The 15,690-nt window shown below is 47.9% G+C and overlaps 1 protein-coding gene across 1 annotated transcript in view; it reads right to left on the minus strand.

Moving 5' to 3' along the window:
• IQCH (IQ motif containing H) overlaps nt 1-15,690 on the minus strand; it is a 240,817-nt gene that overhangs the window by 40,328 nt on the left and 184,799 nt on the right. Inside the window, exon 15 of the mRNA XM_040342244.1 lies at nt 397-517. Coding sequence (XP_040198178.1) covers nt 397-517 — 121 coding nt within the window. The remainder of the gene's footprint in view (nt 1-396; nt 518-15,690) is intronic.

Genomic DNA, 15,690 nt, shown 5'->3' on the forward strand with positions numbered 1-15,690 from the left:
GGGTAAAGTATTCTATTTTGGTATCGGGGGTATTTGAGCTAATACTCGGTATCGGTCCCGATACCGATACTGGTACCGGGACAACCCTACTTTCTACACTAAGCAAGCCATACTGGCTGCATGCCTGAGCTAAGGGCAGATAGATTTCAGCAAGTCAATGCTACATGCATAATTTGCCCTAACCTGGAGATTTAGGAAGGTAGTCCTCATTTCCCGAACTATCGACATTTTAAAAATGTTTAAATCTACTGTAAACCAACAAACCATGGCCAGTCCACATAACCATAACTGTTGTCGGTCAAAAAATACAAATTTTGGGCAAGAAGCCCTTTGTTCTGGGGGACCCCAAATTCAGGCCTATCCCCAGCAGTCGTTGTTGAAGCTGCCTATACTTACCATTGCTTATTAGAGTCTGTAGAAATCTGCCCCATGTTGGGTAGCGCCTCCTGTTGACTGGCTGTGCGTAGTGTTCCAGAACCGGCGGAAGTTCCTCTGTGATCCTCTTTAAGACGATTTCCTGGATTGGGAGGGAGAAAGATTGTGAAAAGAGCCAATGAACTATTTCTTTTTTAGCAATAAGTGGAAAATGGAGGGGGTTAGGATACACTAAAATGTAGAATTTCAAAAGGAATGGACAGCCGCACTCCAAGGAAACTTTAAAAGTTGTCTTTTTTGGTAAAAATGGACATGCATCACAAAACACAGCCAAAGGAAGGGACAGCCGACGCGTTTCACACTATTTCAGTGCTTAGTCAGAGCCATGGTTTCCTGAGAAGTTCCTAAATTGCTTACAAGATCCACCTGGAGCGGTGACTCCCTCCCTCTGCTAGGATACACTAAAACATGGTGAAGTTTAGAGAAAACAATTGTGATTGGTTAATATGGGCAACTCTATATTTTTCACCATGCTACTATTTAGGCGGGGCAGCTAAAATCTTGGGATTTTCACATCAAAAGCATGTTGGTTTCGGACATATCAGGGACAGATCTAAAAAAAACACTGATTTTTACATACTGTCCCTGGTTTTACGGAGCCTGGCAACCCTGATGGGGCCCCCTAGTGGCATGGGGCCCTCGGGCAGTGCCCGAGTGACTCAATGGTCAGTCTGCCCCTGGTCCCATCATTGGTGTCAGTGGACATAATAGTGCCCCATCATTGGTATCAGTGGGAGGAATAGTGTCCCATCATTGGTGTCAGTGGGAGGAACCCTTTCCTTTGATTTCCCTTCTAAAAAAATGTTTCCTTTGTCTGAATTTATCACTTCCTGTTTCTCCTCAGTAAGCTTGCCCCCATCATCTGGCTGGGGGTTAGTCAGACAGAACAGCTTACTGAGGAGGAACAGGAAGTGAGAAATTCAGACAAAGAAAAAAAATCATTTAGAAGGGAAATGGAAGGAAAAGGTAAGTGAACCAACAATGCACGAGCTTAAAGGAACCTATTTAGAAAATAAAAAACAAACCTTTACAACCCCTTTAAGCGTGGTGGGCTTGGGGAAAGCTGCTCCGGTGTCCTCTCCTGGAGCAGCTTCCCAGCCGTAGTAAATCAACCTCATTGTCTTCTTATGCCCGCGTATACACAGTCGGAATTTCCGACAACAAATGTTCGATGTGAGCTTGTTGTCGGAAATTCCGACCGTGTGTAGTCTCCATCGGACATTTTCTGTCGGAATTTCCGACAACAAAAGTTTGAAAGCTGGTTCTCAAATTTTCCGACAACAAGTCTTGTTGTCGGAAATTCCGATCGTGTGTGTGGATAATTCCGACGCACAAAATTCCACGCATGCTCTGAATCAAGTACGAGGTGGAAGCGTTCAGTCTGGTAAAACTAGCGTTCGCAACGGAGAGAGCACATTCGTCACGCTGTAACGGACTGAAAAGCGCTAGGCTGAAAAGCGCGAATCGTCTCTCACCAAACTTCTACTAACACGACTGGTATTGAACTTTCCTTTAACCACTTAAGACCCGGACCATTTCCTTATGGAAATTATATGTGACCTCACGTAAATGACACTTCGAACAAACGGCGCATGCGCCGTCCGTGGACGTATCCCAGTGCGCATGCTCCAAATCACATCGCAAATAGTCAATGCTTTCGACGTGAACCTACGCCCAGCCCTATTCTGAATATTCTTAACATTGGCTGCGCCATCTTTTTGGTGGTTTATCTTTACGCCTGAAAACGCCTTATGTAAGCGGCGTATCTTTACTGCGACGGGCGTGCGTACGTTCGTGAATAGGCGTATCTTGCTGATTTACATATTCTAAGCGTACACGCCCCTAGCGGCCAGCGTAAATATGCAGCTAAGATACAACGGCGTAGGAGACTTACGCCGGTCGTATCTTAGCAACATTTAAGCGTATCTCAGTTTGAGCATACGCTTAAATGTACGACGTCGTGGATTCGGAGTTACGACGGCGTATCTACTGATACGCGGTCGTAACTGTACATGAATCCAGCGAATAGCGTTTACAAAATAGGGGATAGTTTTATGGCATTTTTATTAATAATACATTTTTTACTACTAATGGTGGCGATCAGCGATTTTTTTCGTGACTGCGACATTATAGCGGACACATCAGACAATTTTTACACATTTTTGGGACCATTGTCATTTTTACAGCGAACAGTGCTATAAAAATGCACCGATTACTGTGAAAATGACAATTGCAGTTTAGGAGTTAACCACTAGGGGGCGCTGTAGGGGTTAAGTGTGACCTCATATGTGTTTCAAACTGTAGGGGGGCGGGGCTGGACATCAGTGATCGTCGTTCCCTATATCAGGGAACAGACGATCACTGACATTGCTACAGTGAAGAACGGGGAAGGTGTGCTTACACTCACCTCTCCCCGTTCTTCAGCTCCTGTGACCGATCGCGGGACACCGGCGGCGATCGGGTGCGGTCACGGAGCTTTTGGACCCGGTCACGTGCGTGCGCCCGCGACCCACGGCTGAGCTCTTAAAGGCGACGTACCTGTACGTGCCTGTGCCCAGCCGTGCCATTCTGCCGACGTATATAGTCGGTAGGGGGTCCTTAAGTGGTTAATAATGCCGTCGTACGTGTTGTACGTCACCGCGGAATTTCCGACAACATTTGTGTGACCGTATGTATGCAAGACAAGTTTGAGCCAACATCCTTCGTAAAAAAAATCCACGGTTTTGTTGTCGGAATTTCCGATCGACTGTACGAGGCATTACTCTTCAAAATACTGCAAAAATATCCTGTGCACTTCAGTAAAATTGGATTAGATTCACCTTCTGTGTCATATTGAAGAGTTAAACTGCCTGTTGGTGTTAAGTCAACAGGTGACCGTACTACCTGGACAGACTTAGCCAGATTCAGAAAGAGTTAAGCTGGCGTATCAGTAGATACGCCGGCGTAACTCTGAATCCAAGCCGTCGTATCTTTAAGTGTATTCTCAAAATGAGATACACTTAAATCTAGCTAAGATACGACGGCCTGCGCCGTCGTATATTATCTTTCTACTTAGGCCGGCCGCTAGGGGCGTGAACGCTGATTTACGCCTAGAAGGCGTAAATCAGCAAGATACGCCTATTCACGAACGTACACTTGCCCGTCGCAGTAAAGATACGCCGTTTACGTAAGGCGTTTTCAGGCTAAAGTTAGTCCAACAAAAAGCTGGCCTAGCCAATGTTAAGTATGGACGTCGGTCCCGCGTCGAATTTTGAAATTTTTACGTCGTTTGCGTAAGTTGTCCGTGAATGGGGCTGGACGTAATTTACGTTCACGTCGAAACCAATAAGTCCTTGCGGCGTAATTTGGAGCATGCGCACTGGGATATGTCCACGGACGGCGCATGCGCTGTTCGTAAAAAACGTCAATCAGGTCGGGTCACGAATCATTTGCATAAAACACGCCACAATTTGAATTAGGCGTGCTTAGACCGGCACATTTACGCTACGCCGCCGTAACTTAGGACGCAAGTGCTTTGTAAATACAGCACTTGCCTCTATAACTTACGGCGGCGTAGCGTAAATACGATACGCTACGGCGGCTAAAAGATACGCCGCTAGAGGTCGACCGATATATCGGTCGGCCGATATATCGGCCGATATTTGGCCGTTTTTGTGAAATCGGCATCGGCCGATTATCGTGAAAAAATCGGCCGATTCGCCGCTACAATATCCAGGCCTTGAGGTCCCTTGCCTTCCAGTCATGTACTGACCAGTCACCAGTGCCCCCGCCCCCGCCATGAATCCTCCATCCGCATTGGCCTCTGCTACTCACCGCAGGTCCTGGAAGTCTACGTACGGCGGCGAGTAGGGGCGTGACGTCACGGTCCTTCCCCCGCAGCTCGCGGTCCACTCCGTGCTCACATTGCGAGTAGGGGGCCACGCCTGTCTCTCACGTCACCCTTGCGTGCCCCACCCCCTGCTGCTCCTGGTTCCCGGGTCTTCTACTGGCTCTCCGTTGCGAGTAGAGGCGTGACGCCCAGTGCGCACCCCGCCCCCTGCTACTCCTTCCCGGCTTCTTATTTTGCAGCATCCCCTGCATTCGAGCTAGGTATGTGGCATATTCGTTCATTGATGTAGATCACTATGGGCATTTATTTTTTGTCAACACTAACACTGCTGGGCAAGGTCACGCTGATGGGCACTTTTTTATGTTAAGGGGCACTCTGATGGGTATATTTTTAATGTGCGCACTGATGAGCATATTGTTTTAAGAGGCACACTGATGGACACATTTTGTTGTGCCCATCAGATTGCCCCTTAACATAAAATATGCCCATCAGCATACACATTAAAAATATACCCATCAGAGTGCCCCTTAACATAAAATTTGCCCATCAGAGTGTCCCTTAATAACAATAAATGTGCTCATGGGCACATTTTATGTTATTAAGGGACACTGTGATGGGCAAATTTTATGTCAAGGGGCACTCTGATGGGTATATTTTTAATGTGTTCGCTGATGGGCATATTGCATGTTAAGGGGCACTCTGATGGGCAAATTTTATGTTAAGGAGCACGTTTTGTTGTGCCCATCAGAGTGCCCCTTAACATAAAATGTGCCCATCAGCGTGACCCTTATTTTAAGTTAAGGGGCACAATGCATCCCCACCCATCCCTCTCCACAACACATGGCTGTGGAGGAGGCGGGTACAGAGAGAGGTGGCTGTGGAGGAGGCGGGTACAGAGAGGTGGCTGTAGAGGAGGGGGTACAGAGAGGTAGCTTTACAGCCACCTCTGTACCTCCCTCCGCCACAACCACCTCTCTGTACCTCCCTCCTCCACAACCACCTCTCTGTACCTCCCTCCTCCACAACCACCTCTCTGTACCCCCCTCCTTAAAATGACTAAGATTGTATTTTTTTTTCTTTTTTAATAATTATGAGGTGGCACTGATGGGCTGCACTGGTGGGCACTAATGAGGTGGTACTGATGGACACTAATGGGCTGAACTGGTAGGCACTGATGAGGTTGCACTGACAGGCTGAACTGGTGGACACTAATGAGGTGGCACTGATGGACACTGATAGGCTACACTGGTGAGCTGCATTGGTGGGCACTGATGGACACTGATAGGCTGCACTCCACCTTTCCACCCTAAACAATAACCTCCTCCCCAACCTAGGTTTTCTAAAATAATGGGAAAGAAAAAAAAAATCGGCCTAAAATATCGGCCGCAAAAATCGGCCTAAAATATCGGCCATCGGCCGCCCCGATTTTGAAATATCGGCATCGGTATCGGCCAGAGAAAAACCCATATCGGTCGACCTCTATACGCCGCCCTACCTGAATCCGGACAGACTGGGTCTAAGAAGGTAAGTCAATGCATAAAGTGGCATTTGAAACAGAACATTTAGCACATTGATGTAATAGGAAAAAGAAGACTTGATAAACTCTTCTACATGAAGGTGAGATCTTCTGGGCAGATGCAATCATTTCCGGCACAGAGCATGCTCAGTGCGCCTCTGTTATATGTTCCTGACTACATACTCCTAAGTGGCTCTGAATAATGTACAGTATGTGCAGTTTAGTATTACGGTCCTTGTCTCTATACCATGGTTCATTTGCATCACACAAACAACCATTTATACAAGGGGGTTAGTGTGACAGTAACTAGGCACTTTATTTCTGCCGTGACTGAAGGTATAATTAGAGATACTTTACAATGTGCTAAGAGGGCAATTTCTGAAATGGAACGGCCCCTAAGTGACCTTCATGTATGGTCAACCTGGACGTCACACCACGCCATTTACATGTCCATTGATATTGTTAACACTTCACCTGAAATCTGGAGCCGTATTTACTGTACCACTTACTGACTGTCCCTAAAGCAGTTTTACATCTGCAGGGCGGCATTTCTTTCTTTTCATTTTGCCGATTATGGCTTACAGCGAGTGACACGCCAAAATTCAGTACAGTGGAACCTCGGATTGCCAGTAACGCGGTAAACGAGCATTTTGCAATATGCGCACTGGGGTAGATTCAGGTACCTTTTGCGCCCTCTTACGGATGGCGCAGCGTACCGTTTTAATGCTGCGCCTCCGTAAATTACATGCGCTACGCTTCATTCATGAAGCAGTAGCTACGTAATTTGCGCGGGCACTCCTTGAAAATGCCCGGCGTAAGGGCGCGTAATTTAAATGATTCCGTAGGGGGCGTGGATCATTTAAATTAGGCGCGTTCCCGCGCCGAACGTAGTGCGCATGCTCCGTCGGGAAACTTTCCCGACGTGCATTGCGGCAAATGACGTCACAAGGACGTCATTTGCTTCAACGTGAACGTAAATGGCGTCCAGCGGCATTCACGATTCACTTACACAAACAACGTAATTTTCAAACATCGCAACGCGGGAACGACAGGTATACTTAGCATTGGCTGCCCCTGCTAATAGCAGGAGCAGCCTTACGCGGAACCCGACGAACGTAAACGACGTAAATTGCGTACGCAGGGCGCGCGTATGGTTGTGAATCGGCGTTAGTATGCAATTTGCATACTCTACGCTGACCACTACGGGAACGCCACCTAGCGGCCATCGTAAGAATGCAGCCTACGATACGACGGCATAAGAGCCTTATGCCAGTCATATCTTAGGCTGCAGTCGGCGTATCAAGCTCTCTGAATCAGGAGCAGTCGATACGCCGGCGCAACTAAGCAATTGCGCTGCGTAACTATGGTTACGCAGACGCAATTGCTTTCTGAATCTACCCACTGTCTTTTTAAGAATCCTAACTCGGTTTGCAAGTGTTGTGCAGGAGTGTTGAGCAAAATTCAAGTCAAATAGGTGTGCAGTACCGCGTTTGGCCTGAGGTAGGGGGGGGCGCCAGAGCCGAGCGGAGCCAAATGGAGGCATTCGGAAAGACACAAAAATACTATGTTCTCAGATACTTGGTTGGTCACTTGGTTAAGTCTCTGAACGGCTGGGCGGCCTATGGGAGGGGGTGCGGGGCGGGGTGGTAGGGGTTTGAGCAGAATGCGATAAGCACGGAGGGATTAGGAGTGGACTGTTTACGTTACTGGTTGCATGCTGTGCTCAAGGACTTTTGTTGTGTTATTTCAATACCAGATTACAGTGTACAGTATTTCATGTTTCCATACTTTGTGGGCCACATTCAGAACGGAGATACAACGGCGTATCTCCGGATACGCCGTCGTATCTCTGAGTGTGCATGGTCTTAACTATGCGACTGATTCAGAGAATCAATTACGCATAGATTTTCCTAAGATCCGACCGGCGTAAGTGTCTTACACCGTCGTATCTTAGGCTGCATATTTACGCTGGCCGCTAGGTGGCGCTTCCGTACAGTTACATTTTTTTACGTCGTTTACGTTAGGCTTTTTTTGGCGTATAGTTACCCCTGCTATATGAGGCGTAGCTAATGTTAAGTATGGACGTCGTTCCCGCGTCAAGTTTTTTAAATTTTACGTCGTTTGCGTAAGTCGTTCGCGAATAGGGCTGTACGTAAATTACGTTCACGTCTAAAGCAATGACGACTTGTGGCGTAATTTCGAGCATGCGCACTGGGATCTTTTCACGAACGGCACATGCGCCGTTCGTAAAATACGTCAAATACGTGGGGTCATAGTGAATTTACATAAAACACGCCCACATCATCCCCATTTGAATTAGGCAGGCTTACGCCGACACACATACGGTACGCCGCCGTAACTAAGGGCGCAAGTTCTTTCTGCATACGGAACTTGCGCCCTAAGTTACGGCGGCGTACCGTATCTGAGATACGTTACGCCGCGCCGACAGATACTGCAATGTATCTGAATCCGGCCCTGTATGTTTTGTATGTTTTGTGAGCAATAAAAGCCTTTTGATTAAAAAAATAGCTGTCTTCGGGACTTTCCGGCTGTTTCCGAGGCTCTCCGGCACCCCTCCCGCCTCTGGCCACTTGCGGTATATTGCATGCCATTGAAGTCAATGCGGAACGAAATATTTTCGTTTCCATTGACTTCAATGGGGAAACTCGCTTTGATATGCGAGTACTTTGGATTACGAGCATTCTCCTGGAACGGATTATGCTCGTAATCCGAGGTTCCACTGTATCTCAAAAAACTAGAATATTACATAATACCAATAAAAAAAAAAAAAAGGATTTTTAATACAGAAATGTTGGCTTAGTGAAAAGTATGTCCATGTACAGTATATTATGCACTATGGAAAGACTTCAAATGGATCAAATTGTATATTGAAACACGCAAAATGCACCTGGAATATGCAAATTGCAACCTGCATAGGTGTGAACCAGGCCTTATAGTGGGACTGCGATATTGTGGCGGACAAATTGGACACTAATAGCTAGATTCAGGTACATTGCTGCATCTTTGCGTCGGCGTAGCGTATCGTATTTACGATACGCCGCCGTAAGTTAGCAAGGCAAGTGCTGTATTTACAAAGTACTTGCCTGCTAAGTTACGGCGGCATAGCGTAAATGTGGCCGGCGTAAACGCGCATAATTCAAATTAGGGAACGACTGCCATACTTAACATTACTAGTCCAGCTATTTGATGGAATAACTTTACGCCTGAAAATGCCTTATGTAAACCGCATATACCTTTACTGCGACGGGCGCACGTACGTTCGTGAATAGGCGTATCTATGCATTTACATATTCTACGCCGAACTCAACGGAAGCGCCACCTAGCGGCCAGCCTAAATATTGCACCCTAAGATACGACGGCGCAAGCCATCGTATCTTAGATAGGTTTAAGTGTATCTCAGTTTGAGAATACACTTAAACTTAGGACAGCGCAGATTCCGAGTTAGATAGATCAGATCAGTAGATACGCCGGCCTAACTCTTTGTGAATCTAGCTATAACTGACACTTTGTGGGGACCAGTGACACTAATACAGTGATCAGAGGTAAAAATATGCACTGTCACTGTACTAATGACACTGGCTGGGAAGGGGTTAAACATCTTGGGCAATAAAAATGTGAACTGTGTGCTTAGCCAGTGTTTGTGTTGACTATGTGTGCTGCTTTTACTAAGGGAAGAGATGGATTTGAGTCCCTGCTTTGCAGGAACACATAATCCATCATTTTCCCCCTTTTAGAACAGAACTCTGCCTCGTTTACATGGGCAGAGCCCCGTTCTGTGTCTCTGCCCGACGATCGGTGGGTGCCGGTGACTTGTCCTCAATGTTCCCCTATGGGGGAAGTTCCTCCACTGACTGCGCAGGCGCAAACTTCCCGACGGAAATCCCCGAACCTCAGCCGGCATCCAGGCTCATTCTTTAACATCCCCGTGGATTGGAGGATGTTAAAAAAAGAGCCAGGAGGCCGAGCGAGCGAAGCGAGCCGTCCGAGCGCAGCGAGGACGTGAGGCCGACTGGCCACTTACCTCACAATCCACGTCGCCCTGGATGCCGGCCGCCGTTCGGGGATTTCCGTCAGCAAGTTTGCACCTGCGCAGTGCTTGAAGGAACTTTCCCGATGGCTGGAACCATCTGAGCGCATCAGTTCGCGCATGCGCTGGAACTTCCATGATACATGGAACCAGCACGTCAGATCACCGGCGGACATCGAGTGCCTGACACCCGCAGATTGGCTTCTGCAGGTGGAAGTGCAGGATCACGTACAAAAGGGGCATCTCGTAAAATTTAAATATCATCAAAAAGTAAATTTATTTCAGTAATTCAATTCAAAAAGTGAAACTCATATCTTTTATATAGATGGGTTACACACTATGGGCCAGATCCACAAAGAAGATACGCCTGAATGGGGGCTTGATCCGACTGACGTACGTCTTAGTACGCCGTCGGATCTTAGGTGCATATTTACGCTGGCCGATAGGTGGCACTTCCGTTGATTTCCGCGTAGAGTATGCAAATTAGCTAGATACGCCGATTCTCAGAACGTACGTCCGCCGTTTTTTTTTACGTCGTTTGCGTAAGGCTTTTTTCGGCGTAACGTTACCCCTGGGTCTATGAGGCGTACGCAATGTTAAGTATGGACGTCGGGACAGCATCAAATTTTCCGTCGTTTGCGTAAAACGATCGCGAATAGGGCTTTGCGTAAATTACGTTCTCGTCGTCTAGGCATTGAGCGGGCGTAATTTAATTTGAAAAATCGGCGTGATACTGAGCATGCGTGTGTCATTTACGTGGGGTCAGGCTTAGTTTACATAAAACACGCCCTCCTGTTCCTCATTTGATTTAGGCGCGCTTACGCCGGAACATTTACGCTACGCCGCCGTAACTTTAGAGGCAAGTGCTTTGTCAATACAGCACTTGCCTCTCAAAGTTGCGGCGGCGTAGCGTAACTACGATACGCTACGCCCATTTAAAGTTACGCCTATCTACGTGGATCATGCGTCGTGGCATGGAGGAGATCATGCGTCGTGGCATGGAGGAGATCATGCGTCGTGGCATGGAGGAGATCATGCGGCGTGGCATGGAGGAGATCATGCGGTGTGGCATGGAGGAGATCATGCGTCGTGGCATGGAGGAGATCATGCGTCGTGGCATGGAGGAGATCATTCGGCGTGGCATGGAGGAGATCATGCGGCGTGACATGGAGGAGATCATTCGGCGTGGCATGGAGGAGATCATGCGTCGTGGCATGGAGGAGATCATGCGTCGTGGCATGGAGGAGATCATGTGGTGTGGCATGGAGGAGATCATGCGGCGTGGCATGGAGGAGATCATTCGGCGTGGCATGGAGGAGATCATGCGTCGTGGCATGGAGGAGATCATGCGGCGTGGCATGGAGGAGATCATGCGGCGTGGCATGGAGGAGATCATGCGGTGTGGCATGGAGGAGATCATGCGTCGTGGCATGGAGGAGATCATGCGTCGTGGCATGGAGGAGATCATTCGGCGTGGCATGGAGGAGATCATGCGGCGTGACATGGAGGAGATCATTCGGCGTGGCATGGAGGAGATCATGCGTCGTGGCATGGAGGAGATCATGCGTCGTGGCATGGAGGAGATCATGTGGTGTGGCATGGAGGAGATCATGCGGCGTGGCATGGAGGAGATCATTCGGCGTGGCATGGAGGAGATCATTCGGCGTGGCATGGAGGAGATCATGCGGCGTGGCATGGAGGAGATCATGCGGCGTGGCATGGAGGAGATCATTCGGCGTGGCATGGAGGAGATCATTCGGCGTGGCATGGAGGAGATCATGCGGCGTGACATGGAGGAGATCATTCGGCGTGGCATGCAGGAGATCATGCGTCGTGGCATGGAGGAGATCATGCGGCGTGACATGAGGAGATCATGCGGCGTGACATGGAGGAGATCATGCGGCGTGGCATGGAGGAGATCATGCGTCGTGGCATGGAGGAGATCATGCGTCGTGGCATGGAGGAGATCATGCGTCGTGGCATGGAGGAGATCATGCGGCGTGGCATGGAGGAGATCATGCGGCGTGGCATGGAGGAGATCATGCGGCGTGGCATGGAGGAGATCATGCGGCGTGGCATGGAGGAGATCATGCGGCGTGGCATGGAGGAGATCATGCGGCGTGGCATGGAGGAGATCATGCGGCGTGACATGGAGGAGATCATGCGGCGTGACATGGAGGAGATCATGCGGCGTGGCATGGAGGAGATCATGCGGCGTGGCATGGAGGAGATCATGCGGCGTGGCATGGAGGAGATCATGCGGCGTGGCATGGAGGAGATCATGCGGCGTGACGTGGAGGAGATCATGCGGCGTGACGTGGAGGCACTGCTGAGGTGTTATGGAAGCCCAGGTTGCTTTGATAGTTGCCTTCATCTCTTCTCCATTGTTCGGTCTCATGTCTCTCCTCTTTCTCGACAATACCCCACAGATTCTCTATGGGGTTTAGGTCAGGCGAGTTTGCTGGCCAATCAAGCGCAGTGATACCATGATCACGTGACCAGGTATTGGTAGTTTTGGCAGTGTGGGAGGTGCCAAGTCCTGCTGGAAAATGAAATCAGCATCTCCATGAATCTGGTCAGCAGAGGGAAGCATGAAGGGTATCTGTATATTTGCCGAAACCTCATCTTTGATATTTTACCAAGAAATTGGGCAATATATTGTGTTTCCTAAACTTAAAGAGTCAGAGAGAGAGAGAGTCAGGACACTCTCTATGTTGCAGATAGAGAAAGGAGCTGTGTGTTAGAGAGCGTCCTGACTCTCCCGTAGTCCAAGGGAGGGGGCGAGCACGACACTCCACACCAGGGAGAAAGCCTTGCATTACTGTGTGGAGTTACAGACAGAAGAACAGGAAGTGAGGATTTCTCAGAAGAAATAAGGACATTTAAAAGCAAAATGGAAGGATGAGGTAAGTGAAAGAGGACTGCACTAAGGGAAAGGAAGATATTTAGGAAAAAAAAATACCTTTACAACCCCTTTAACCACTTAAGGACAGCCTAACGCCGGTATATGTCGGCTGGGCACAATCCCGTACCTGTACGTCCTCTTTAAGTGCCCAGCCGTGGGTCGTGGGCGCGTGCCTGCGACCTGGTCCGAAGCTCCGTGACCGCAGTCCCGCGATCGGTCACAGGAGCTGAAGAACGGTGAGAGGAGAGTGTAAACACAGCTTCCCCGTTCTTCACTGTGGCAGTGTCACTGATCATCTGTTCCCTGGTATAGGGAAAGATGGTCAGTGACGTCACAAGTCCAGCCCCGCCCCCCTACAGTTAGAAACACACATGAGGTCACACTAAACCCCTACAGCGCCCCCTAGTGGTTAGCTCATAAACTGCAGTTGTCATTTTCACAGTAATCAATGCATTTTTATAGCACTTTTCGCTGTGAAAATGACAATGGTCCCAAAAATTTGTCAAAATTGTCCGATGTGTCCGCCATAATGCCGCAGTCACGAAAAAATCGCTGATCGCCGCTATTAGTAGTAAAAAAATAAATATTAATAAAAATGCCATAAAACTATCCCCTATTTTGTAAACGCTATAAATTTTGCGCAAACCAATCGATAAATGCTTATTGCGATTTATTTTTTACCATAAATAGGTAGAAGAATACGTATCGGCCTAAACTGAGGAAAAAAAAGTTTTTTTATATCTTTTTTGGGGATATTTATTACAGCAAAAATTAAAAAATATTGAATTTTTTTCAAAATTGTCGCTCTATTTTTGTTTATAGCGCAAAAAATAAAAACCGCAGAGGTGATCAAATACCCCCAAAAGAAAGCTCTATTTGTGGGGAAAAAAGGACGCCAATTTTGTTTGGGAGCCACGTCGCACGACCGCGCAATTGTCAGTTAAAGCGACGCAGTGCCGAATCGCAAAAAAGGGGCCTGGTCCTTTACCTGCATATTGGTCCGGGTCTTAAGTGGTTAAAGTGGAGGTTCACCACAAATTTTTTTTTTTTTTTTTAGCCGAGTTGTCCTAATGACAATCAGCTGTTTTTTTTTTCGTACATACCGACTTTCACTGCCGCTTCGAGGTATGTCTTCTCCGGGACTGGGCGTTCCTATCTGGTTGACAGGCTTCCGACCGTCGCATACTGCGCGTCACGAGTTGCCGAAAGAAGCCGAACGTTGGTGCGCAGGTGCCGTATAAAGCCGCACCGACGTTCGGCTTCTTTCGGCAACTCGTGACGCGCTGTATGCGACGGTCGGAAGCCTGTCAATCAGATAGGAACGCCCAGTCCCGAAGAAGACATACCCGGAAGCGGCGGTGAAAGTCGGTATGTACGAAAAAAAAACAAAAAAAAAAACAGCCGATTGTCATTAGGACAACTCGGCTGAATGTAATGTTAAAAATTTATTTTTGGGTGATCCCCCGCTTTAAGTAGTGGATGCGCATGGATTATTTTTTAAACGTAACTATTCTCCAATTGATTCTGCAAGATGATTGTAAATAAATAGGGGTGGAGCCGGTATGAAAAGCGAACGGTTACACGCATGATCTTAGGGCGGAATATCACGTTCTAAACCTATTCCTGCAGAAATCAGCAATGCCGTTCTGCTCCACCATCTGATAGAAGTTAATGGCCGTTGTAGAGGAGCGCACCTCCCTCCCCAGCGGTACGCTTAGCGGGTTCTGGCAGAAGGAGAGTTAAGCGCCAGTCTTAGAGGAACACATTGCCTGTCTGCGCTCCTCTCCGCCGCTTGTCACAGCTCGGCTGCTGGAATCTTGGCCCTTCTCCTCCAATTGATGTTGTAGAATCTCTTCCCTCCATCTGGCCTACGAGGCCTGGAGCTGCGGCGATGATATTTTGTCACTGCTGTTTTCGTGCTGTTTTTTTTTTTTTCTTCCCCTCGTCGGCTCCCCAGATGGCGAAAATAACATTCAAACTCTTTTTCGTTTTTTTTTTCGTGTGCGGTTTTTTTCGGTTTTTTTTTTATTTGCTTCTAACAATGGTCCTTGGCATCATTTCAATGTTCTACTTCGGTAATTAACAGTACTGATATGGCCACAATTACAAGTCCCCCTCTCTTCGGCAGTAACGCTGTGAATTAGTAGGAGCTAATGACTGCAAGTGGAGAGGGGGGCTTGAGCGCAGACGGCGAATCCGTTTTTTTTTGTGTTGTTGGATGGAATAAAAAGGTACAAGCGGCGCCGTCCGTGGTCGACAATGATTACCTAGTAATTAGTTTACACAAAGCCTCCTATTTAATGGTGAAAACGGTGTAATTAACGAGTGACAGAAAATCAAAGGGTTGTTTTGTAAGCATATCAAAAATTAACACGGAGGGATGCGAGCGAATTAAATCAATAGCGAGCAGAACGAGAGATTGATACCTGGGGAGCCGGCAAACACACTGCTCAACATGATATTATATTGCCGTTTATTAAATTGCTTCATGTGATATTATTTCACTTTGTTTATTGCAAGATCGTTTCTCATGATATTATTATCAGGCTTGGCATCTCAATAGATCACCGGCGCTAAGCATTCCTTTTGATCTCGCAAATATGTTTTCCAAGCTTAGGCAACCTAAAGACTTCCAACCGGCGGAGAACGGAAAATCCCGGCATGTAGATGCTGGTCTGCGGGTTGTAGTTCCTTGAATGGTTGGAAATGCAGAATACAAGAAGTGTCTCCAACATGCTCTAGACCAGCCTTCCTCAACTAGGGTTCCTTCCTGAATTTTACGGGGGGTTCCTTGAGCCGAAGCTGATAGACCTCCAATCTGAAGGTGATTGCAGAATTCCAGATACAACGTCACGTGGCAGAGCCAGCGGCATGACACCGGTGATCTTTTTAGCTGTTTGTAAGGGTGGCTTTTTGGCCTCCACCCTACGGGAAACATTCTTCACATTACCCGAAAA

This window comes from Rana temporaria, chromosome 3 (genome assembly GCF_905171775.1).
Source record: "Rana temporaria chromosome 3, aRanTem1.1, whole genome shotgun sequence".
In the NCBI taxonomy this organism is placed as follows: Eukaryota; Metazoa; Chordata; class Amphibia; order Anura; family Ranidae; genus Rana; species Rana temporaria.